This window comes from Galleria mellonella, unplaced genomic scaffold (assembly GCF_026898425.1).
Source record: "Galleria mellonella isolate WM207_F2 unplaced genomic scaffold, CSIRO_AGI_GalMel_v1 utg21, whole genome shotgun sequence".
In the NCBI taxonomy this organism is placed as follows: domain Eukaryota; kingdom Metazoa; phylum Arthropoda; class Insecta; order Lepidoptera; family Pyralidae; genus Galleria; species Galleria mellonella.
Window position 1 is genome coordinate 1,475,893 of NW_026442037.1, and position 27,694 is coordinate 1,503,586.

The 27,694-nt window shown below is 32.2% G+C and overlaps 1 protein-coding gene across 2 annotated transcripts in view; it reads right to left on the minus strand.

Annotated features, from left to right (window-relative positions):
- Positions 1-27,694, minus strand: part of LOC113512973 (transmembrane protein 151B-like) — an 84,335-nt gene that overhangs the window by 13,463 nt on the left and 43,178 nt on the right. For both annotated transcript variants that reach the window (XM_026896958.3, XM_031911066.2), the window contains exon 2: positions 2,353-2,501. In XM_026896958.3, coding sequence (XP_026752759.2) covers positions 2,353-2,501 — 149 coding nt within the window. The remainder of the gene's footprint in view (positions 1-2,352; positions 2,502-27,694) is intronic.

Below are 27,694 nucleotides of genomic sequence, written 5' to 3' on the forward strand. Positions count from 1 at the left end.
AATAAATCTTACAAGCCGTTCATTTTGAAATCTTAGAGAATACCAGTGCAGTACTTTCACACACGCCAAAATACCAGCCTCACTAAAATGTGTTGAACAGTTTAAAAGTTACGCAAACAAATATTGCACTCGTACGAAGCCGGGGCGCGTCGCTAGTAAGTAGTAAAGTCATAAATAATAATAATATACAAAGTATAAGAAAAGTAGTCCTTTATACTGTAATTAAATATTTTTTTTTGACGGATTTCAAAAAAGAGATGCCCCAAATTAGACGGTTATCTCATTCGATATCATCGCCAAATATAAACCAATTATTTTATTTATTTAATTTATTTCTATCTGAAAAAAGAATTAATAACAAAATTTTGTTGAAATAAATGTTGATTACAATTGAATCCAACTCCAACAGAAATTGAAATATTATTTATTTAGTCTTTGAGGCTCAAAATGTTTGTTATTTATTGATTTGTATTCCTCTGGGAAAAATAGTCAATTTGGCTATACAAATATTCTCTCAAATATAATATGTCTGTTTGTTAGGACATCTTTTTTTTTTTTATACAACTTAGAATGGCAAACAAGCTGACGGCCCACCTGACGGAAAGTGGTAACCGTCGCCTATAGACATGAGCAGTACCATGGACATAACAGAGTATACTGTTTCGCCCATGATATCCCCCGTGCGTTGCCATTCCTGAGGACTCAGGTGTTATTCCTCTGTACTCAGTAAATTCACGTCATATACCACCCTTCAAACCGAAACACAGCCATGCAAACACATCAGGTAAAAATACTAAATAAAATTGAATGTGGATTCCACAGTTTTATTTCTTAAGGTCTAACCTAAAATTTAGTCTATGTGAAAATCTTGATACATTATCTAGAAGCTATTTAATTTAAAGCTATTTAATTGGTTATCCTATTTCTAAAATCCACACGAACAAGGAGCGAGCAAAAAGTAAGTGAATGGTAAAATAACTAAATTCTCAATTAATCAGTCTATCTATCGATCAAACAATCATTTATGTAGAGCGCTAGTGAGTAAAGTCGGATTTCACAAATCCTCGTATCTAACCCCATAAAGCTTTTTTGCGCTGTCACAACTCTATAGGCGTCGGATAGAATCCCCGATAACGGGACAGATCCGGATTGTTCAATGGCTGCCGTGCGATGGGTCATCTGATATAAACTATATGTGTCACAGATTGGAAAAGTATTACTAGTTTTTACCTGCGAATACGTCTGCGTGACATATATATTATATATACATATTCATTTATTCCATAACAATCATACAATTATATTTGAAATAAGTAACAATATTATATAAGAAAAAATAGTGAAATAAGCTAAATAAGCTACAAGTAAAATTAGAAAAATTTGATTAACTTATAGACAATAATAATGAAATTAAATTACTTGTCAAATACATAATTGTTTAATTCGTCCAAAGTGTGAAAACATCCTTTCAACAAAATAGTTCCATGATTAATTTTAAAAGTAATGAAATTATTGGTGCTTTTCATATCAGTGGGTAACTTGTTTTTACACTTTAATGGAGTGTTACAAAGCACAATGTTTTGCAACTCGGAGTCTAGGATAAAACGTAATTATCACATATTTTCTTTTTGTTTTAATCTGATCTGTCTTTCCTTTCCATGTTCGCATTGATATGTTGGTTATCTGGGGTAACAAATAGTGTATCTCCTTCTCTATTTAATTATTTTAAGATATTCTGTACCAGTTATTTTAAGACATTAGTCGATTAACATTTTAATTTAAGATTTTTTTTTATATGGTAACAACTATTTATATTCAGCCAAGTATACAGTGTCTTTTTTAATAAAGTTATATTTAACAATTTTAATTCATTCAGTATCTTATTATATATTTTTACACAAATAGCTAAACAATTTTTCTATTTTTTATTATAGCCTATCTAATATATAAAATTCTCGTGTCACGGTGTTTGTTACCAAACTCCTCCGAAACGGCTTTACCGATTTTCATGAAATTTTGTGTGCATATTCAGTAGGTCTGAGAATCGGCCAACGTCTATTTTTTATACCCCATAATGATAAATTAAAAATTAAAAAACCCTAAAAATTTTTTTTTATTGTTTTGACAATTTTTTTTTATTTTTATTTAAATATGATTTAGCATTGAAAAATACATAATACAAATAACTTTAAATTTTCATCGTTTTACGATCAACCCCTGTATTTTAATCGCGATTTTTATATTTCGCAATAAGTGGTAAAACTACGTTCACGGGGTCAGCTAGTAAATTTATAATATTTAATATAGCAGACAGATAAAATAAAGAGCGATGGTGATGGTGGTGATACTTACGAGTCCAAATCAATAAGGTCCCGGTCAATCTCAGCGGTGTTGCACCACACGACTGATCCAAGGCAGCCCGCGATCATAAGCGTCAGCAGGAAGCACTTCCAGTTACCCTCGCGCCTCAGCACACCGCCTAGGCTTTGCTGCCTGGGCCGCTGTAACAAAAGAAGAAATAGTTTAATAAAAAAAATTAAAAAAGTTTGTATGCTGGTTTTTTGTGTACGATCTCGTGTCAAGATGTTTGTTCATGCTAAGCTCCGAAACCATTCAATCGATTTTGAAAATATCTATCCTTAGATACAACTGAGTAGATATGATTGACCCGGTATATTAACCCCGACTGTATCATCGGTATACATTGCCGGAGTACCACTGAAGGATGATAGATGAAGATGGAGCAGGTCAGTTGGTCCTTCGAGACGAATTCCACAATAAATCAACCACAATGGTTTCTAATGGGAATTGCAAGGAGTCTCACCTAATAGGATATATTGTTATCAATAGGCGGTAGGGCACAAAACAACGCTTATTTTTATTTTTTTTTTATACCACTGAGGTGACAAACAAGTATACGGCCCACCTGATGAAAAGTGGTAACCGTCGCCTATAGACATGAGCAGTATACTGTTTCGCCCATGATACTCCCCATGCGTTGCCATTCCTAAAGACTCAGGTGCTATTCCTCTGTATCTAGTAAATTCACGCCATATCCCACCCTTCAAACCGAAACACAGCCATGCAAACACAACTGCTACACGGTTGAAACACGAAAGGGAGAGAGGTACCCAAGCAATCGACTTTTGTACAAAGTCTCCCTCTGATATCTATATACGGCGAAAAATTTCCATCCATTTCACTGGCTTGTCGGCTCTGAATATCAATTGCCGTAATCGTAACCCTGAAAAAAATGATGGAGATAAATTACAGTCATTATGTTTTTTATAGAGCATTTTATACGCATTAAACATAGCCGGCGAATTTTCCTTGTTTCCCGAAGTAAATAGCGGAGTTGAGATTCCGTGTTTCGTAACACAATAGAATACTGCAAATACATATACTTTAGAAAAGTTAATCCAAATAGTAACTCAAAATACTTCATTTACATGTATCTCGTGTAACACAAAAGTAACCAAACAAACTTCTTTGCACAAACCAATCTTTTCTAACTGTACACAGAAGAAAAACAGATGCCGTTTTCTGTATTATATTATTTCATGTGTCTTCAATGTCTATCAATTTCCTTAAGAAAAGATTAACATCAAATTATCTTTCCAATTTCACTTGAATACTTTACTACTATTAATGATTACAAGACTGTTATCAATGTGTTCTCTTTTATTAGATATGTATATTTTGTATTTAACATCTATATATTCTTATTTATGTAGGTTTATATATATATATATATATATATATATATATATATATATATATATATATATATATATATATATATATATATATATATATATATATATATATATATATATATATATATATATATATATATATATATATGTTTTTATTAAAAAAAATATGTGGAGATATCTATATTTCATTTTTTATTGGACGAACATTAAACGTATCAGTAAGGGATGGCAGGTGTGAATGAAGTCTGGTCAGTTTTTTATGCTACTGTGGTGGCAAACAAGCGTACGACCCTTCTGATGATAAACGGGGTTACCGCAGCCTAATAACGCTTGTAACACCATGGATATCCTGGCCCTACTAATTAATACGCCCTTTTTGTTTGACAAAAACACACTCTGAAAAACTAGCTCTAGATCTCTGTATAGAAATAAAATCCCAATGGTGAGTTCACACAGTAAAAACAATACCAATAGTTTTATCTACAATAGGTGTAATCCCGAAAACCTTACACACAAGTCTCCATACATTATGTATACAACCCTCCACATATATACTCCTCCTTAAAGCAACAGTTTTAAATACATGTCGCCTGGTCTGTATGTATGTTCCTATCATTGAACTGACATTCCAAAAACACTTGGCCTTGGCCCGTGTCTAAAACTACCTCTAAATGAGAGATATAACAAATTAAATAAAAACAAAAAATAATAGCTATGTACATGAAAGTTTAACACTTCATAATATTATAAACATGAAAGTGTGTGTGTGTGTTTGTTTGTTTATTTGTCTAATTACGAGTAAGAGGACATATAGATAAAAACTAATGAATATATTAATAATAATATAAATGTGAAATTTTTTTTTGTTTCTTACATGTCTTGACGCTTTTATTTATGTAAACTTTATTGACCAATATATATATTGTTTGAATCGTAGCATTTGGCGTTCCATTGTTTCTGTCTACCCTAATGGGAGACAGGCGTGACAAATATGTATGTATGTATATATGTATGTATGTATGTATGTATGTATGTATGTATGACCAATAAAATGTGGTATAAAAGTGGACTTAATGCTATAGGCATTCACTACCAATCGACCTTTAGAATGTGCATAGATTCTCGATGGCGATATAAAACAATAAAATTATTGATATTTTAGTATAAGATGGTAATTACATATATACAAACATTTATAAAATAAACATACATATTAATATAATATTTATACAATATATACCCACATATAAAAATATACACATATTCATTAGATGAACTACTGCTTACTTGATTACTTTGTTTTGATTTTGAGAATTCAATAGGTGAGACTAAACACTCTTCTTAGTTTATCATGAAGTACATACATATATGTACGTAGTACTTAAGACGGTGAAGCTCGTAAGCTTTTACCCAGATCATGCAGACGAAGTCGCAAGTAAAAACTAGTAAATAAATAAATACTAAAAACACCGCGGTCAAATCAGCACAGCGTATTTTCTCAATAAATATTTTAGTATAAATATTTATCAGGGAGGATTTGAAGATGAATAGGATCAAGTATAATAAGCTAGTGATGGAACCCAAGCGGTGTTTGTATTGGGTCCTACGGGATAACCCTTCTGAAGCAATTGTGAAGAAATGTCTTTTATTTGCATCCACCTAATAACCCGTCGGGCCCTCGGGATCTTCGAGTATGTTTACAGTTACGATGTGGAACAAGGTTTTCTATTTGGCGTCTGAAATAGAATTTTCGGTTGTACGCATACGCCTGGTAATATCGACGTAATTCGAAATTCAAAAAATGTATTTTAGTGAAATATATATTTAAAAATAAAAGAGTAGATTTAACTATATAATTAAGAAAGAACACTTTTTCTTTTCAATTGTCTTCAAAATGAACAAGGTTCTCAAATCGCTTGTATTTTTTTTATGTTTGTTACCTCATATACTCTGTTAGTTTTAAACCGGTTTGGAATTTTTTTTTTTTTATCTAAAAGGATATATTTACAGATTGGTCCCATAGAAGTTTTATTTAAATTAGTTCAGTAATTTAATTTTTGAATCGAAATAACAAGGGTTTTGTTACAATTGGTGTCAGTTTTTTTTTTTTTTTTATGGAACACAATCTTTAATAATTAATAGGTATTTTTACAAAAAATCATTCTGAAGCTATTTTAAGTTAGTGATTTATTTAATACAATTCTGAACCGATTTTGACTATTCTTTTTGCAATCGATAGCGATTCACGCACCTTTTGCGCCACTAGGCTCCGAACAATCTAATAATTTGCCTGAAAATACCTCGTATAGAGGTGAAACACGTGTCGCAAAAGGTGCGTGAACAAAATGGCAGTCATAGATTGATGGCTAATATGGAAGGTTGTGGAACTTCTGGTAGTAAACCTTCGGGTGTTGGCAATCACCCACAACATCACATTCATAATGGTAGCAGAATTAAATAAAATAATTCTAATCAAATAACCAACTTTGAGATAGATTGATATTTTTTAAGGGTATGGAATTAAGTTACTACCATACAGGTTAAACTATAATTAACGCGGTCATGAACTCGTGTTTTGATAGGTGATAATGGTATGGTAACCCCGCCTGCGCTAACGGGATACGCTGGCGGTGCACCAGTGAAGGATGATAGATGAGAATGAAAACAGGCCAGTTAGCCCATCATGATGAATTCATCAGGAATTAACCATGATAGTTTCCAGGGAGAGTCGCGAGGAGGTCGACCTGGTTGGATATATTGCTAGCAACGGGCTTCTCAGTCTCCATTACTAACAATCCCTTTCCTCCATGAACTCGTGTTAGATGGGTGGCTGTTACTGCATGCTGTATACGGGAGTTTTGCAGTTAACGCAAAGCGTACAGTCGAGAAAATGTCTCTGACTATTCTGTTTGAGATCACAGTCATATGGAGTTTTGTTTTATTCTCCCTTAATGTCAAATACTAGGAACTAATCCTAATAAAAAAATCCATAAATTGTCGGAAACAGCAGAATAGGGTAAAATGCGTTTTCCAAGGCACTTTCTTCCACGCACAACCACTCTTTGGAATTAACTTCCAGCAGCAGCATTTCGGAACCTAATACATCATAACCATCAAGAGCATATTCTTTTTAAAAGGCCAGCAGCATAGCTGCATTGTCTTAAGCGAGCCGCATGCTCGTTTGCAACCTGTTTTATAAAAAATATTATTGAAGAGGGTTTTTGTTTGCGTCACTGCTGCTCTGCAGATTGCGGGCCAGCCCCAATTGCGTTCTGGCCATGTTAACGAGTAGGCTGGATTCTCTCTACATGAATCATTTGTATTGCGTTGCATGTCGAAAGAACCCCTCTATAATAATTAATGGATATAATTAGTAAAACATAAGAAGTGGGTTTTGGTAACCTTAATAAAGAATTATTTATTTATTATATTTATTTATTTTGTTATTCCTAATATCGCCGACGTTTGTATTGTAAAAATTAATTAATTCTATTTTATTATTTATGAATAGTTAAAGTGTATACATTATTTATCATAGAATATCAGTATTTTGCTCTTTTGAGGGGCAAGCAATAAACTGAGTTGTGACCATTTTTGTGGTAATATGGCACACGTATGAAAGAAAAAAATATTCTTTTACTTCTACACTACGCTGCTTTACTTGCGTGAATCAGTATATAAATATATATATTCTATGTCCTATGTTAAGGTATAACCTACCCGTTTGCTAAATTTCATTCAAATCCGTTTAGTGGTTTTTACGTAAAAGAATAACAGACATTCATGCGTCGATATATAATATCCTTTTGCAATGACAATATTATTGTGAATGTGTATTATTAATGTTGTAATACCTATGTCTGTTATTATTTGTATGCTGTAAGTAATGCAAATAAATTATATATCTATCAATCTAAGTGTTCGTAATAGTAGGTTAGTCCAATTAAAAGTTTGAAAAAACACATGTGATGTTGTGTCGAATACTAGGAACTGATCCTATTAAAGTTTTCCAATTTATGAAAATTTTCCATCTGAAATAGCGGAAAAGAGGAAAATTAAATAATTCTACTTTTTAATTATTAATACTTGAAGTATTTGCAATAGCAGGCTAGTCCAATTAAAAGTTTAAAAAAAAAACACATACCATTTTCGGTACGTGTAAAGAACAATGAAGTTTTATTTTATTCAACTTAGAATGGCAAACAAGCTGACAGCTCACCTGCTTGGAAGTGGTAACCGTCGCCTACAAACATGAGCTGTACCTTGGACATACACAGTATACTATTTTGTCCATGATATCTTCCATCCTGAGGACTCAGGTGTTATTCCTCTGTACCCTGCAAATTCACTGCCATATCCCACCCTTCAAACTGAAATACAACCATGCAAACATGCTTCATGGAGGGAGACTTTGTACAAAAGTCGATTGCTTGGGTATCTCTGTCCCATTCGTTTTATAATATAACAATAATATTGTATTCCACAATAAACCAACTGAAATTCTGCAAAAACCAGTTATTTTGGTTTAAAAAACGAAACTATTGAGTTACGGGGTTTGAATTCCAATAAATCGATATTGAAATTGAGACGTTTCGCACTCTCGAATTGCAATACGAGTACTAGCGACATAATGATTCCATGTTATTCTGATAGATGAACATTACGTAACCGATATAGCCCGAAGGATAAACAAGCTGAAGTGGCAATAGGTTGATTACATAGCTTGAAGAACCGATAACGCACTGTGGGATGACCCCCACTAGATGGAGTGACGACCTGAAATGCACTGCAGGAAGCCAATGGGTGCAGGTTGCTCAGGACGATTTTTTATGGCAGTCTATGGTGTAGGCTAATGTCGAGCAGTGGATGAATAATGGCTGAAATGATGAGATAGATATTAGTATAAATTCTCAGTGCAAACCGATTCCAATTCTCACTTAATCTTTAATTGTTGTTTCATGTGTGCAGTATAAAATTGTCATTGGCAATAGATTGGATTGATATCGATATTGGATTTAATAGTAGAAAAGCAGATCTTGATAAAATTTCTATGGAGCCAATCTGTAAGTATAGATCCTTTTAGATACAAAAAGAATTTTCCAAATCGGTTTTTAATATTATATTTCAACCGTGAAGCAGTTGTGTTTGCATGGCTGTGTTTCGGTTTGAAGGGTGGGATATGGCGTAACATCTGAGTCCTCAGGAATGGCAACGCATGGGGGATATCATGGGCGAAACAGTATATTCTGTTATGTCCATGGTACTGCTCATGTCTATAGGCCACGGTTACCACTTTCCATCAGGTGGGCCGTCAGCTTGTTTGCCATTTTAAGTTGTATGAAAAAAAACCGAATTGAATACCTCCTTCTTTTTAAAGTCAGATGAAAACTGAAAGAGGTAGATAGATCGAGCATTTATTTTGGTCAATGACCAAAAATAATTTTAAACCACTTATTTCTAACCCATTTTGGTTTCTGATCACGTGTATATTTTTCATGGGATCCTTTCTGTGGTTGTGACGTTCCGTTTTCATTTTCCTTTACATTGTATGAAAGGGGTGACATCAAAGAAAGAAAGGCACAAATTGATATTGTATACACATATATTAAAATATATTTAAAATAAAATACTTTATTGAATTATATATATTATCTTAAAATTAAAACATGCTGTTGTTATTGTTGTAAATTATTTATTGTACATAATTTACATTGAATTGATTATATTTTAATTCAATTCAATTCAATCATTTATTGCTATTTCATGTTGTAACAATATAGGTCTTAAGTTATTAAAAGTAAAGAATCAACATGAACCCTGGAAGGGCACAGCAATCACATTAATAAATATTTCATAAAGTACATAACTAAATTTTTACATTATATATATATATGTATCGTCGATTAACATAAAATAAATAAAACATTATTACATTCAAACAAATAGGTACAAATACAATTAAATTTTCTCATTGAAAAATTCCTGTAGTGTATAATAACTTTTTGTAATTAAATATTTTTTAGAGCTATTTTAAACTTTTTAGAAGAATTAGAATTAAGAACAAGGTGGTGTGGGTAACTGTATATATACATAATATTGTTTTATGTTTAAAAGCTTTTTTAATAGCTTTAATTCGCGAATTTTTTCCACGTAAAACAAGATAAAAACTATGTTGTGTATTTTTGTATATGTCGATAAATATAAATCTGTGTACCAAATTTAATTATAATCAACCTAGTCGACTTTCATACAAATATAATATAGGGCAACCCTCCCCCCCCCCCTTTCTCTATAATCAGCAGTGGACATATAATGGCTGAGATGATGATGATGTTGATGATAATAAAAAACATATCACATGTAAAATTTTTCATTATCCGATTTCCTTTAAAACTTAGACTAAACCATCTGTACCCAACATGTTACGAAATAGAATTATATCGCTTCCTTAGGATAGGGTCTGTGGGATGGCTGTATTTTTTTTTGTCTCAAGAAAAATTGCTTTTAAGACCCTTTAAGGCGAAGCCGCTTAAGGGTATTTTATCTCGACCATATAGTATCGTCACATAAAATGAGCTTTATCTTATCTGCTTCTCTCCTATTTGAGATTCCAGGCTATTATTTTTATTAAACGAGTAAAACCTACTTAAATATATTAATTTAGATTTTATAAACGTGGGGGAAAGGGATTGTTAGTAATGGAGTCTTAACAGTCCCATTGCTAGTAATATACCCTGTCAGGTCGGCCTCTACGCGGTTCCCTCTGAAAACCATTTATTTATTTATTTATTTATTTATTCTTTATTGTACACAAAAAAAAATATTACATATAATATATATAAAATAAATCTACTTAACTCGGTTCTCTTCCAGCAAACCCTCTAATTAAACCATCAATAATGGTTATGTTTCTATTCTTATGAAGTCCATCAAAATAAATACATATCTGTATACAACATAATATACCTGCTTTCATTGTCACCCATCTTGAATATATCTATCACTGGTGCTGCGCCTGCATATACCGATAGCGCAGACGGGGTTACCATTCCATTGTCATCTACAAAAAAAAGTTATTATAATTGTGAGAGTGGGTCTATTTTTTTGTTACCTTATTGTGCTTTAGCGGCTTAACCAATCACTATGAAGTTAGATATACACATACTATATGGTATGGAAAAGCGTATATGTTACTTTTTATTTCGGCCAGTAAACATATCCCGGTTACGCGGACCATGTCATGGGTAAAAGCCCTTATAATTATTTATTATTATAAGGCACTAGTTTTATATTAATATGTATTATGTATAGTTATTTAAAACTGTATTGTACTGATGTGATTTATGTATGTATAATTTTTATAAGTACATATGTCTGTATGTTCATTTATCTTATAATGTATTAATATTGTTATTTATCAACATATTTATTTTATTTTCTATCTCTCTTTCTCTGTTAAGTGTAACAGTTGACTGCTAGAGAATGCCATTAAGCATTAAGTTTCCCCTGTAGATATATTTTAATGAATGCAAAAGTATCGATGAACACGAATGAATGAATGAATTAACAGTATACTCTGTTATGTCCATGGCACTGCTCATGTCCATAGGCGACGGTTACCACTTTCCATCAGGTGGGTCGTCAGCTTGTTTGCCATTCTAAGTTGTATAAAGAAAAAAGAATAAATAAAAAATAATTTTTGTATGTTTATTCTCTAGGTATATTTAAACCATTGACAGATAGAAATGTGATAAAACATTGGTGAGTTGTTCTGCGTATACCCACGAAAACATATAAATAAAAATTTATGTTTATTTGCTTCTCCTTTGTTAAGCAACTTTGCTAAATTTGGAAAATTCATGTTTCTCGCATGGACAACTTTATGTGGCTTGCTTTGTGCGGAAACAGTATAACTTATTCGTATACTCAACTGTAAAAACAAAAAATATTATGTATCTAAAATAACTTCATTACCACAAAGAAAAAATAAAGAAATCCAGCTTCCAGATGTGGTCTCAAAAGTTTATGATTGCTAAACTCGAAAAGTAGTCGATGAATTGATTTAAACTTCTTTACCTCAAGCTCCTATTGAAACTGGAAATTATAAATTAAACTAAACCACAACGAAATACGGTTTAGGGTTTAAAATCGATCAGTTTCAGAACGAATAGTTAATCTAGACTTACTATTTTCAATTTTCCCTTCCTTTCCCGTAGGTGTCATAAGAGTCAACTAAGGGAGGCTGAGGGATGGGCATCAACATCTCTTTTAAAACCTCTCTAAAGCCTAACTACGGTTCCCAATCCTCCTGTCAAGCGTAATAATTACTTGCAAAACCCCCCAAGCAAGGGAGGCTTGTGTTCAGCAGTGGACAGTTAGAGGCTGATGTGATGATGATGCTAGGATGTAACTGACCTACCTCAGATCAGGCGAACGAAATCGCGGGTAAAAGCTAATTGAAGAAAGATATAGCCTACTTTTTATCCTGGTCAATAGACATATCCTAGTCAGGCGGACGAAGTCGCGGGTAAAAGCTAGTTGAAGAAGGACATAGCCTTCTTTTTATCCTGGTCAATGGACATATCCTGGTCACGCGGACGAAGTCGCGGGTAAAAGCTAGTTGAAGAAGGATATAGCCTACTTATTATCCCGATCAACGAACATATCCCATATCCGAATTCGCGGGTAAAAGCTAGTTGTTACATTAGTTTATCCAATAATTTGTAATAATTGGACACGTAAGATTAATCTCAATATTAAATCTTGCAACAATAAACCACGTTACAAAATATGGAATAAGCCATGGCTTATCTTATGAACTCCGAAATTATGGTTGGCAGGTACAATGCTAATCTTATTACCGGGATTTCTAGTGATCCATGAGCGTTTCATGTCTTCATATTTAAAGAAAAAAAATAAATAAAAAATAATTTTTTTATGTTTATTCTCTAGGTATACTCGTATATAAACCATTGACAGATAGAAATGTGATAAAACATTGGTGAGTTGTTCTGCGTATACCCACGAAAACATATAAATAAAAATTTATGTTTATTTGCTTCTACTTTGTTAAGCAATATAATTCAGGATATAATGACCTACTTAGTTATAATATGAATGGCACAATCATTAAAATCCTTTAAAGCAAACGGTATCAAAAAATTTCAAATTAAAACTCCATTTCATTTTCATTGCCCCTATTGAAATATATATATATATATATATATATATATATATATATATATATATATATATATATATATATATATATATATATATATATATATATATATATATATATATATATATATATATATATATATATATATATATATATATATATATATATATATATATATATATATATATATATATATATATATATATATATATATATATATATATATATATATATATATATATATATATATATATATATATATATATATATATATATATATATATATATATATATATATATATATATATATATATATATATATATATATATATATATATATATATATATATATATATATATATATATATATATACGTATGTATTTATGTATGTAGGTGTATACAGTTACTTTTTATTGTATTATACATATGTTCAGTTTTAACTAAATATTTAAAAAGTTTAGGTGTACGGTTTTTCCCTTAAATATTCTATAGTTTTCTTTCAGCTTCTCAAAGATTGACTGTAAAATATTTCTTTATGGGATATGGTATCCGCCATTGTATATTAATTCTTTTAATGTGTACATGTACAATATAAATAATATATAATGAAGATTTTACATTACAATACAATATATATTTTAGGCACGTTTCAAAAGTTAGAAGTTCTCAAACTGTTGGCTTCTTTTGCATATATATTACATTCATAGACGTACTATGATACTAGTGTAACAATATATTACATGTGATATAATGTACTAATTTAAATTATATACATAGAGTGTTTCCATACAAATTCTTGACCAAAAACAGATCAACTTTTTTTATTCATTTGTACGTGAATAGGGTTATCGCAATGCATATTATTGTATTATAAATGTTTATTACTCAGTAGGTGGGAGAAATTATATTGCAAGCTTTAAATGAAAAATAAAATATTAAATTATTGGTGTCTCAGTAATTATTGTATGATTAAAAAATATTGAAACTGTCTCAATTTGAACTAGCACTTTCTACACCATATTGGGGCAAGTGTTCTTACTTTAAAATTCATTTACATTCCACTGTTGGCAATGAGATTCTCCTTGTAAAAATAAGATATAGTTTACACACAATGGTCATTGTATATGTTGTTCCAATCAACTTTTTAAAATTAATCACTCAAATCAGTCCTAAACTAGCATAGGTATGGCAATAACAATCACATTAAAAAGACAAAGTCGATTTAAAGACTTCATTTTAATAAAGTTGTAAATGTACTTCAAAACGTAACATTAGAAGATAATATTGAAAATTCTTTGGACGAACCCAAATCACTAATCCGATCTGATTATCACGCCGAACTATACCGCGTTTAACTATTCTGGTCACACTGTGAATAAGGTTAACAAAGCAGCGGTTTGACCCGACAATCAGAGGTGATTGTTTGGCGAAATTCGTCCGGAGATTTCGGATTCTTCAAGTAATTGGAGTTAATTTGATGGATCAATAGAGTCTTGCTACAAAAAAAAAAACAATGTTCTACAAAAACAGGCCTTGTAAACAGGATTGAACAAAACACTGTTTTAAGAGATTAAATATTTCGCCAGAGTAAATGTTAATATTTTTAATTTACATATAAATTAAATTAATTATCATAATATTTATTATTTTAAACATATTTTATTTTGAATAATATATAGATTTTCTTTTGTTTAGACATAAACAGATGTTAGATACACTTTTGTAATAAGACGTCTAAACATGTATTTTACACATGTTTGTTGCAAGTTTAACTATTTTCTTGTAAGACGGTTTATGTTTGTAGAGCACTTAATATATCGACTTTGAAACCCTATTTATATTGTATTTGATATATTGATAATAAACTACGGTTTATAATTAGATATTTGGTAATTTTTTTATGCTAGAATTGAAGCTGGACCTTCAGAAATACAACTGTGAAAATCACAACCAATTTGGTGCAATACTTTTTGTATAATACTTTAATAAATATACAAATAGAAAAAATTCTAAAGAATATTGTTATAACTTCTATTGCTCTTACGAGTCGGTCTCTCACGTCAATTTTTATGTTTATTTTTAATTTTAAACGTCTTCCGTTTACGGACATCGTTTAGATACAATTTTATTACATGTATATGAATATAGCAGTTATGTAGCTATGTGGACCCGGCATAGGCCACCCCTTCTTTTTCCGTGGGTGTCGTAAAAGTCAACTAAGAGAACTTAATGGTCGAAGAAAGGGCAGCAGCATCCCTCTTAAAAGATTACTAAAGCCTAACTACGGTTGTCAACCCGCCTACCAATTTTGGCAACTACTAGCAAACCCCCCTAGGAGTAGCCTATGTTCAGCAGTGGACTTTTACAGCTAAAATAATATAAGTACACACCTATTTATAGAAACGATTTAAAATATTTGAATTTAGAACTCTGCGTTCTACTCATTTTTATTCAGAATTTTACTCATTTATTCAAGTTTTACTTCATTTTACTCGACTAACATTAAAAAGAATGTTATTCTTCGCCGCGCTATGATTCATGTTACCCTTACACACCCTACCCACACAGATATACACTCCCCTATTCACCCTCGTGGACTATTTTGGTAGTAGCTACAGCCCTTTCTTTATGTTGCGCGGAGCCTCAGATATTAAATGTGTATAGAAAGAAATATTCCGATATTATTGTCAGTCTTTTATACCTATTTACAAATCCACTAGTTTTACCGGCAACTTAGCGTGACTCGGTCACGCATATAAAATGCAACTTATGTCCTTAACAAACATGACAATTGCTTGAGCCATTAATATGCTAGGAGGTAATAAACAAATAAACAAACTTTCCCCATTATAATAATACTAGTTTTTACCCGCGACCGTTCTTCTGTGTGAGCGGAATATATCAATTGACCAGGACAAATAAATTAGTTTATGTTTTTCTTCACTATGAGACCATCTTCCATCAGCAGCATTTAGAACAAAAAAAAGGACATATTCCTTGTAAAAAATTGTTTAGTACACCTGCAATACAGTTATTCATCCGGTATTGCAGTGCTCATGGATGGCGGTAGCCACTTACCATCAGGTGAGACGCAAAAACTGTTTATAATTACTATTCTCCATCCAAAGGTGCCTGGAATTGATGATTTATTTATTTATTCTTTTTATTTATCTATATTATTATATAATTAGGCTTGACTTATATATATTTACTAGCTGACTTGGTAAACGTTGTTTTACCATATACATTATTTCTAGAACTATACATGAAAATATATCGTACTACAGTTATTATATTCGATTGTCACCTTGCAACCCTATTGCGGCATATAAAAATTGAAATTAAACAACAGGGGTTGATTGTAAAAGCGTGAAAATTTGAATTTGTATGTATTTTTCAATGCTAAATCATAACAAAATAAAAATAAAAAAATTTACAAAAATAATTAAAAAAGAATATTTAGGGATGGGTTACCCCTATCATTGAGAGGTATGAAAAATAGATGTTGGCCGATTCTCAGACGTACTCGATATACACACAAAATTTCATAAAAATCGGTAAAGCCGTTTCGGAGGAGTTTGGTAACAAACACCGCGACACGAGAATTTTATATATTAGATTATATTAATATGTATTACATATAGTTATTTATATCTGTATTATATTGTATTTGATTTATGTGTGTATTTTTTATAAATATATTATTCCATATGCCTGTATGTTCATTTATATTAAAATGTAATAACGTTGTTATCTATCAAAACAATTATTTACAAATTGATTTTGTTAAATCAATACACTGCTATTTACTCTCTCTCTGTTTAGCGTAACGGTTGACGGGTAGCGAATGCCATCAGGCATTAATTTCGCCTAATGAACATATTTTAATGTGTGTAAAAGTATAAATAAATAAATAATAAATTGGTTAAACCGTTAAAGCGTCAAGAGCAAACAAATAGACGCACTTTTACATTTATAATATTAGTTAAGATAAATAGAAGAGAAGATAAAAGAAGAATATTATAAGATACTCGTGTATCTAAACTAAAGCTTATATATATATACGGGGCGACCGTTCGCACATCTATTATTTTGCCGTCACAAAATTGTGACCGGATATTGAGTTTTCCGGGTTCCAAACGCTGTAATGACAGTTATTCAGAAACATGAAATATACGAATTGGTGTTTAATACGCACAAATTTATAAATGTACATTATATTACATATTTATTTATTTTCTGATTACAGTATAGAGTTCTTTAAAAAAAAAGGGAGTAAAGGGTTTCTTTAGAATCGGTGATGCGTGCGCAACGCCCCTGGTATTGCATGCTTGTTTGCTACCTCAGTGGTATTATATAAAAAAAATATTACTGACAAGGATAACTATAATAATATAATTTTTTATTTATAATATATCTATAAAAAGAGTATAATTACGACAAATGAGTACATATAAATTAAGATAAATTTTCCAGAGTTAAAATTTGTACAAACGTTGAATTGAAAAATGAATGTGTAATTCTGTCCCCCTCGTGTTTATGTCATGAAGCAGCTGTATTTGCATGGCTGTGTTTCGGTTCGAAAGGTGGGATATGGCAATGAATTTACAGGGTACAGAGAGATAATACCTTAGTCCTATGGAATGGCAACGCATAAGGAGTACCATGCATACAGTATATTACGCTATTTCTGTGGTACTGTTCAGATCTATTAGCGGCGGTTACCACTTTCCACCAGACGAACTATCAGCTTGTTTGGCATTTAAAATATCACAAAATATATTATGTACTTATCTTTGATAATACTAATTTAACTTAAAATGAGTTTGTTCGTTTGTTTGGTGCCTTAACCGCTTAACCAATCGTATTAAGGGTCCCGAATGATCACTAGTTAAGCTTTCTCGATCAAATTACACGTAAAGGAAACCGGTAGTTATTACATTAAAATATTCCCTATCAGGTCAATGTCACGCAGTTTTCCCTGGAGATTATCTTGGTTAATTCTTCTGGAATTCATCACGATGGGATAACTGACTTTATTTTATCTTCACCTATCATTTCCTATGGTGTATACCGCCAGTGTATACCGATAGATTTTCACCCACAAAAAATCATAATGCCAGTTTACAAACGCTTTTCTAAAAAAGTGTACTTATCGTTCTATAAGACGTACAATTCATCTTTAAGTCCATAATTCTATATCTAAACCCAATAACGAGATAGTCACGGTCATTCACCTACTATCAAGATCTTTTAGATACCTAAAGGCACCTTAGTGCAGTCATGCATTGTTATAAGATTAGAGATACCCTGACCATTATTCAGTCTCTATGATCCAATCTCAACCAACATATATTTTAGACGAAAATGAATTAAGCGAGTCTAAATATGGAGTTTCCGGGGGAAAGGGATTGTTAGTAATGGCGACTGAGAATCCCATTGCTAGCAATATACCCAACCAGGTCGACCTCCTCGCGGTTCCCCCTAGAAACTATCATGGTTAATTCCTGATGAATTCATCATGATGGGCTAACTGGCCTGTTTTCATCCTCACCTATCATCCTTCACTGGTGCTCCGCCAGCGTATCCCGTTAGCGCAGGCGGGGCTACCATACCATTTTCACCCATCAAAAAAAATATGGATTTTCCTGTACAATACTAGCGTTTAGCCGCGACTTCATCGGCGTGACCGGCATATGCTGATTGGCCAAAATAAAAACTAACATTTTTTTTACAACACAGGGGGCAAACGAGCATGCGGCTCACCTGATGGTAAGTGACTACCGTCGCCCATGATCACCCACAACACCAGCGGCGTTACTCGTACATCTTTCTTTATCCTACGTATGTGTATATCAAATTTCATAGTAATTGGTTAAACCGTTTTTTCTTTGTGGGGTGATAATGAAATAGCAGCCTCGCCTGCGTTATCGGTATACGTTGCCAGGGCACCAGTGAGAGATGATACGTGAAAATGAAAGTAGATTAATTAGCCTATCGGAATTGATTCCACAAGAATTAGGCACGATGTTTTCCAGGGGGAACCGCGTGGAGGTCGATCTGATAGGGTTTTTTTAATGGGTGATAATGGAATGGTAACTTCACCCACGCTATCGGTATCGGCACCAGTGAAGGATGACAGGTGAGGATGAAGCAGGTCAGTTAGCCCATCGTGACGAATTCAATAGGAATTGTTCACGATGGTTTCCAGGGGGAACCACGTGGAGGTTGATATGGTATACCCCCGACCTGATAGGGTATATTTCTAGTAATGGAGCTGGTAAAGTCCTTCCCTTCCTCAATCCCTTTCCTCCCTGGTTAAACCGTTATGACGCTATTAGGTCAACAAACAAACACACTTTCACAGTTATAATATTAGTATGGATTCCAACAAAGCTTCGTCAGTAATGTATAGAATTTCTGACAAAGCTCATAGGATATACAACAACTGTTGGAAATGTCTGTTTATTTAGAAATATAACATTTTACCGTAGATAGGTAGGTACAGATATTTTCTGTGGCCATGAATAATAATATTCTCTAAGTCGTATAAAAAATGTAGACTAACAAACGAAACGTCTGCAGTCTGTTATGCCTATTGTTATCAAATTCCTGGGGGCTTAAGTTTCTTAACTTGTTAAAAAAAAAATAGTGAAACTTAATAATCAGAGGGAGACTTTGTACAAAAGTCGATTGCTTGGGTACCTCTGTCCCATTCGTATTTCAACCGTGAAGCAGTTGTGTTTGCATGGCTGTGTTTCGGTTTGAAGGGTGGGATATGGCGTGAATTTACTGAGTACAGAGGAATAGCACCTGAGTACTCAGGAATGGCAACGCATAGGGGGTATCATGGGCGAAACAGTATACTCTGTTATGTCCATGATACTGCTCATGTCTATAGGCGACGGTTACCACTTTACATCAGGTGGGCCGTTAGCTTGTTTGCCATTCTAAGTTGTATAAAAAAAAACTTAATAGTCACGCCTCCGACATATTACGATTTGTTGTAAGTCGCTTTAACCTCCGCCTATATAGGAAAATGTGGATTGAATTTATTAAAGTTACAGGGAAATGTCAAAATTCGATATCACTTTAAGTAATTCGGTAAGTTTGGTTTCAAGAGAATTTCTTGTGTTCAGACTTTAATTTAACTTAGTTTTACTTCAATTGAATTCTGCGTTCTTTTTCATTTATTTGTACAGGTGTAATTATTTTAACTTCTTAGATATTGGGTTCAATTATTTTAATAAGCTATAACCATATAATCAATAAGATATAACCGCCAACTAACTACCATGGTGTCTATATATGTCTCTCTCTCTCTCTCTCTCTCTCTGTACGTGTGTGTATGTGTGTGTGTGTGTGTGTGTGTGTGTGCGTGTGTGTATGTATGTTTATAACAGAAATTTTATGATCTTATTTGACATTTGATTCGACTTCATACAGAAGTATACATACATACTTCCTTTTTAAAAGGCCGGCAGCACACCTGCAATGCCGTAGGTGTTGTGGGTGACCATGGGCCGCATGCTCGTTTGCCCCAACAGAAAACATTATTTATTGAAACATTTTTAAAACTTGCACATCCTAATATCCATTCCGAGGAATAAAACAAAATAAAAACCGAGGCGTGATAAGCCAAAACATACGTTAGGTTAAAATGTATCCTATATTTATGTATGCACCTCATTTCATTCAAATCCTTGAAGTTATTCAAACGTGATAGAATATCCAAATATGTTTACTGATTTCAAATTTGTTAAATGTATGAGATGAAACATTGTATAGATATTTGGATATTAAATATTTGTTAATCTATCATACTATAATACTGTAATGAAGTACATTAATTGACATGAAATTGCAATTGACATATTGTTTTTTTATAAGAATTGTTAATTTAATATTCAAGTATTTAAAATTTTGCATGCCTAATTGTGGCGAAATATGTGGACTTAGTATTATTTTATCTATCTGTATATTTACCATATTTCTTGCAAATAAATATTCATTCATTCATTCATACTTAAAAGATGGAAAGAATTTTAATGGGCAAATAGACCATACCCTACATAGATAGAACAATTCATATAATTTGCCCCCTGTGTTGTAAAAAAAAAAGTACGAATCGTTAAAAAATTATCGTATGTTTTAAAAATAACTACCACGGTATTAATATTTAGGTATGAAAAAACTAAATACTTTTCAATCGATTTCAAAAAAGGAGGAGTTTTCAAATCGGTTGTATTATAAATCAACCTAATTGGAAAATTATTTTTACCTAAAAGGATATACTTTAAAATTAGTTTAATAAAAAAATTATCAAAAGCAATTCAACAGTTTAGTTTTTAAATCTAAACAACTGAATTGAAATGAAACAATTGAGGCCGATGTAGAAACATTTTTTCCACAAAAAAGAATTTTTGTGGAACAAATAAGTTACATTAAGTTATTATTAATTAATTAATAGTACGCTATGTCCTTCTCGTGTGAGAAAAAAACAAGTGTCCGTCAGGTCAGTAATTAATTATGATTACCATAAAGCGCAGTTGAATTTATGATAATCTATGGTGAAGTCTGTGTTCCAATATACGGGATAAGCTTACTTCTGCATACCATATAGTAAGTATGTACCAGATTTCATAGGGATTGGTAGAGCTGATAAGACGCTATAAGGATGATAATGGAATGGTAACCCCGCCTGTGCTATCGGTATACACCGGCGGGGCACCAGTGAGCAATGATAGGTGACGATAAAAGCAGGTCAGTTAGCCCATCGTGACGAATTCCACTGGAATTAACCACGATGGTTTCCAGGGGAACCACGTAGAGGTCGACCTAATAGGGTGTATTGCTAACAATGGGTCAGTTAAACCCCATTACTAACAATCCTTTTCCTCCGATATGACGCTATAAGGTAACAAATAAGCAAACTTACTTTCACATTTATAAGTGTACGCAAGTCCTTACTTATATCTAACTTTTATTTATAGGGGGAAAGCGATTGTTAGTAATGGGTGATAACAGCCCAGCTATATAAAGCTAGCTAAAGTAGCTATATAAAGTATCAGGTCGACCTCCACGCGGTTCCCACTGGAAACCATCGTGATTAATTCTAGTCAAATTTTTCACGACGAGCCAACTGACCTGCCGTCATCTTCACCTTTCATCTATCACTGGTGCCACTGGTTAGCATTCCATTTTCACCTATTAAAAAAAAACTTTTATTTATATAAATGTTCATTTGATATTTTTCAAATTTGAATACTATTAAAACAAAAATAAATATATGAGTATGTATCATTATTGTATTGTTAAATACAATTTTTTTCTATTATTGACAACAATTTAAGAAAGCTCTATTCACTACCAAATTCAATAAATCACAACTGGATTGAAAGGAAAATTGTGATGAATATTTGTGATATTAACAGGTGTTTCAGAAATATATTAATATATTCGATATTTTGAAGTGTATTTTATTATACAGTATACAGAATGTAAAATAAAAACGAAATGTGTAATGCAACAACATTTTTGACAGAATTAAGTATCCTACTACTACCTTAGTACTACTAGCAAAAGTATGTGAGCGTACATGTATGAATGAATGTTTACTATTTCACTCTCAAAACTTCTAAACAGATTTAAATGAAATTTGGTATACAAATGGATTATATCTTAACGTAGAGTATAGAACTTGTACATATATATATATATATATATATATATATATATATACGGATGAAGCCACGGGATATATAATCATGTATTTATTTAACTCTTTATTGCATTAAAATAAACAATGCCATAACTAAAACATCCATTGACTTCCCCCAATGCATTTGAGGTCGCACTCCATCCAGTGAGGAGAGTCGTCCTACACTGCGTTTGCCCTTACAAGATCGCCACTCAAAAACCTTTCTTCCCCATCGGTTGTTGGTTCTTCAAGCTATATGACCAGCCTATATGACCATTTTAACTAGCTTATCCTTCAGTCTACGTCGGTTACTTTGGTTATTTTGCGGATATACTCGTTTTGGATTCTATCACGCAAATACTAGCAACCTGCATCCACTGACTCCCTGCAATGCATTTAAGGTCGCCATTGACGTAAACAGCAGAATGCAGTAATAAAACATATATGTATTTGTAATATAAAATGTTAAATTTAGTAAGACAATACAAGACACGTTTTATGAAAGATTAACACAGAGTAAATTTAAAAATAATACATGTTCTAAAAAACCTGTGTTAACAACCTGTATTAAAACTCCAATCTCATCACAGTCACTCCATCTACATCTATACTATCTATAAAATATTGTATACATTAAACATTGTCATTTTATTTGTTTGTTTTGTTTTTATTGATTTATTTAAAAATAAATAAGCCATTACAAAGTGACAATTTAATTTCCTTAAAATAAAGTCTTCGTAATGAAAATCGAAAATGTATAGAAAATATTGTTCCGGGTACTTTCATAAGTTTATTTATTGTACAATAATTCATAAAATTATTTCTCCGTTTGCAAATTGAAAACTTCATTCCGTTGACTGACGTCCACCCGGCCGACAGGGAAGTTCGGAAATTTCCGCCTTGTTAAAAAAAGTTTCAGCTTTGCTCTTTTCAATAAGCAACGGAACTGGTACATTTTATGTATATTTACGATTTAACTTAAGCAGAACCTTAAAGTTGTTTTGAATTTATGTATTACTTTTTAACTTAGGTCCCACAATTACGTCTTCATTATACAGAAAGCTAAATATTTTTTATCGAAAGTCACTCACATATACAAATATATTTACTTTATTTATGTATATGTAAATAGATTCTTTATATAAATTAAACATTGGAACTCACGCATAATATATAATTACGTATTTATTATACTTCTAATTTTAGGTTTTTTAGGTTTCGTAGAAATTCGTTTGTATTGATAACCATTGAATTTGGAAAAGACATTTGCACCCACGTTAGTTAAATTTTAATTTATTTATTGAATATCATATTATATGAAATTTTAATCTGATCATTTATGACAATTTATGAATTTACTGTCGACATAGCCCAAATAATAAGGAAGCTGAAGTAGCAATGGGCAGGTCACATAACTTAAAGAAAATACAATCAATGGGCAAGAAAGGTTTCCGAGTGGCGACTCTGCACTTCAAACATTTTTTTTTTATACAAGTTAGAATGGCAAACAAGCTGACGGCCCACCTGATGGAAAGTGGTAACCGTCGCTTATAGACATGAGCAGTACCATGGACATAACAGAGTATAATGTTTCGCCCATGATATCTCCCATGCGTTGCCATTCCTGAAGACTTAGGTGTTATTCCTCTGTACCCAGTAAATTCACGCCATATCCCACCCTTCAAACCGAAATACAGCCATGCAAACACAACTGCTTCACGGTTGAAACACGAACGGGACAGAGGTACTCAAGCAATCGACTTTTGTACAAAGTCTCCCACTGGTGCAATATCTATTCTAACTAAATAAATAGAAGGAATGTTTCTAATTCACAATATCTTGAAGGACATGTCGTTTTCCCCTTTAATGGCATTAAATTAATAAAAAAGTTTAAATAAGTTTCAAGAATTCTTAAAACAGTCGTTATTTTTGTTAAAAAATAAGAAACTTTTTAAAGGTTCCTACTTAATTTCAGATTAATCTCCACGCTGGTTCACACTGGAAAGTATCGTAGCTAATATCTGATGAATTAGTCAAGATAGGCCAACTAGCCTGACTTCATTCTCAAGTTCTTGACTTTTTTTTTTTTTTTTTACAACACAGGGGGCAATCGAGCATGCGGCTCACCTGATGGTAAGTGACTACCGCCGCCCATAATCACCCACAACACCTACGGCATTGCAGGTGTGCTGCCGGCCTTTTAAAAAGGAATATGCTCTTTTCTTGAAGGTTATGTTGTCGTATCGGTTCGGAAATACTGCTGCTGGAAATTGATTCCAAAGAGTGGTTGTGCGTGGGAGAAAGTGCCTTGAAAAACGCACGGTGGAGAACCGCCACTCGTCCAGATAGTTGGGATGAAATTTTAGTTTATGGCGGGTTGTACGATGGTGAAAATCAGCAGCAGGTATCAATCCGAACAATTCTTCAGAGCACTCCCCATGATAAATTCGGTAGAAGATGCACAGAGATGCAACATCTCTACGCAGTTTCAGTGGGTCGAGCCGGACAGTAAGACGCCGATCGTTAACAATTCGAGCTGCCCGACTTTGAATGCGGTCTAATGGAAGGAGTTGGTACTGTGGCGCTCCTGCCCACAGGTGAGAACAGTATTCCATGTGTGGCCAATAGCATAAAATAGCCGAAGCGGAGTTACCATTACTATTTACATCGTTAAAAAAACTTAACCTACGTACATCTATTAATGCATATCTGACATGCTCTTATTTATTTATTCTTTATTAATATAAAAGCACAATAAAACTTTAAACAAGTGGCGAGCTTAATGCCATATGGCATTTTCTACCAGCTAACCATTAGGTAAAAACAGAAAGCGTATGAAGGGCAAATGTGGTAATAAATCGAGGTTAAAGAATAAGAATGGCTTATATATATATATATATATATATATATATATATATATATATATATATATATATATATATATATATATATATATATATATATATATATATATATATATATATAGTCTATTTTTTATACACAAATATTTAACTAGAGATTGTTTTGTTTGTTGTTGACTCTTAGTCTATTTATTATACTCATATATTTTTTTTTAATAGATATATAGATAAACTGACTTTTTATATATATATATATATATATATATATATATATATATATATATATATATATATATATACCTGTAACCTGTAACTAGAGGTTGTTTTGTTTGTTGTTGACTCTTAGTCTATTTTTTATACACAAATATTTATTTTAAAAAGAAATAAAGATAAACTGATACGTTCCAAAAATGTCAGTTTACTTCTATATGGAGAGTATGCTTGACATGTCGCTAATGGGCTTATAATTATTCAAAGTCTAAAATACGAAGGTTGACACATGAAAAATATTTTTGTGAAAATTCTATTAATTTTTTGTATATATCGTATCGTATCAGACGTTACTTATTCACAACTGAACATAGGCCTCCCCCATAAGGGGAGCTTTGTTAGTAGTTGCCATGCTTAGCAGGCGGGTTGACAACCGCAGTTAAGTATTAGTGATATTTTAAGAGGGACGTCACTACCCTTCCCTCGATCTTAATGGTCCCTCTTAGTTACCTCTTACGACACTCAAGGAGAAAGGAAGAGGTGACCCATTCTATGCCGGGAACACACAGCAATTTTTTGTACATACGTAGATACATTCAAAATGATTCATCCATAATATTGCATTTGTTTATCATTCAAAAGTAAATTTAGTGGTTAGATTTATTTTTAGTAAACATACCTAACAAACATTTTAATATGTATCTAAATTGTTATTATCTGGTGGACTTGGCACTTTGTATTTACACAAGTTTTTAATTTATAATATACAAGTTATTAAATAAAGCAACAGCTAAGTCTTTTGCCCGTTCGTTTTAGCTAAAATGGCATTCCGAATGGAAAAGGTAGATTGATAACAAATGAATACTCTAATATGCTTATTCAAGTGAATAAAAATTATTTCTTAATTTGAATTTAAAAATACTAAAAAGACCTTTTGATAAAAAGTATTTTTTCATGTAAATTTGTTATCAATAAACATCATCATCATTTCAGCCATTATTCGTCCATTGCTAGACATAGGCCTCCCCCAGAGACTGCCATAAGGAATGATTCTGAGCAACCTACATCCACTGACTTCCTGCGTTGCTTCATAATTATATCAATAACCAATATAATTTTAAAGTGAAATTTATTACATTTCTGGGCAACAAAAGCATAAATAACACCCTTCTTTTTATCAGCTATTTCTCACAATCTTACAATAAACAATATGCCAGACGCTTCTTGTGAATACTGACAGGAGTAAAGTATAACCTAAAATTGTAATGGGTTTACGTGACAAGATTTCCCGATGCGAGAAATTTCACATAGGTCCACTAGCTATATTATACCATTCAACAAACATTTTGCGAGGACTAAATATAGTGATTTGAACTTAGAGACTTAATATGTACTTAATTTTGAATTTATTTACTTTTATTATCAATTTGTGATATAACCGTCGTCTATAGATGCTCAATCAGAATTTATTGCCTCGTCTATTATCTATATCCAAATCTTAAGTCAGATATGACTATGAATACATATTTTCATCACACATCTTCATCTTTAAGGTATTGTCAAACAATAGCAATCTACAATACAATATTGCAGAGGGGAAAGGGATTGCTAGTAATGGAGATTAAGAATCCCATTGCTAGCAATATACCCAACCAAGTCGACCTCCTCGCGGTTCTGCCTGGAAACTATCATGGTTAATTCCCGATGAAACCATCATGATGGGCTAACAAGCCTGTTTTCATTCTCATCGATCACCCTTCACCATTAGTAGGTTACCATTTAATTTTCACTCATAAAAAAAAAAAGGATATTGCAAGAGAAATAAACTGAAAAAAAAATCATAAAAATAATATTCCTTATTTTAAAAAAAAAAAAAACCTAAATAAATGTCAACTGATCTACATCGTAAAATAGTAGATAAAATGTCTAGAGATTTTAGATAAGAAACCTTTCACTGACAATACTTGTATTAAGCGTTCCTACTCGTACATATTTATATACGACGAGTCTGATCAAATATATTAT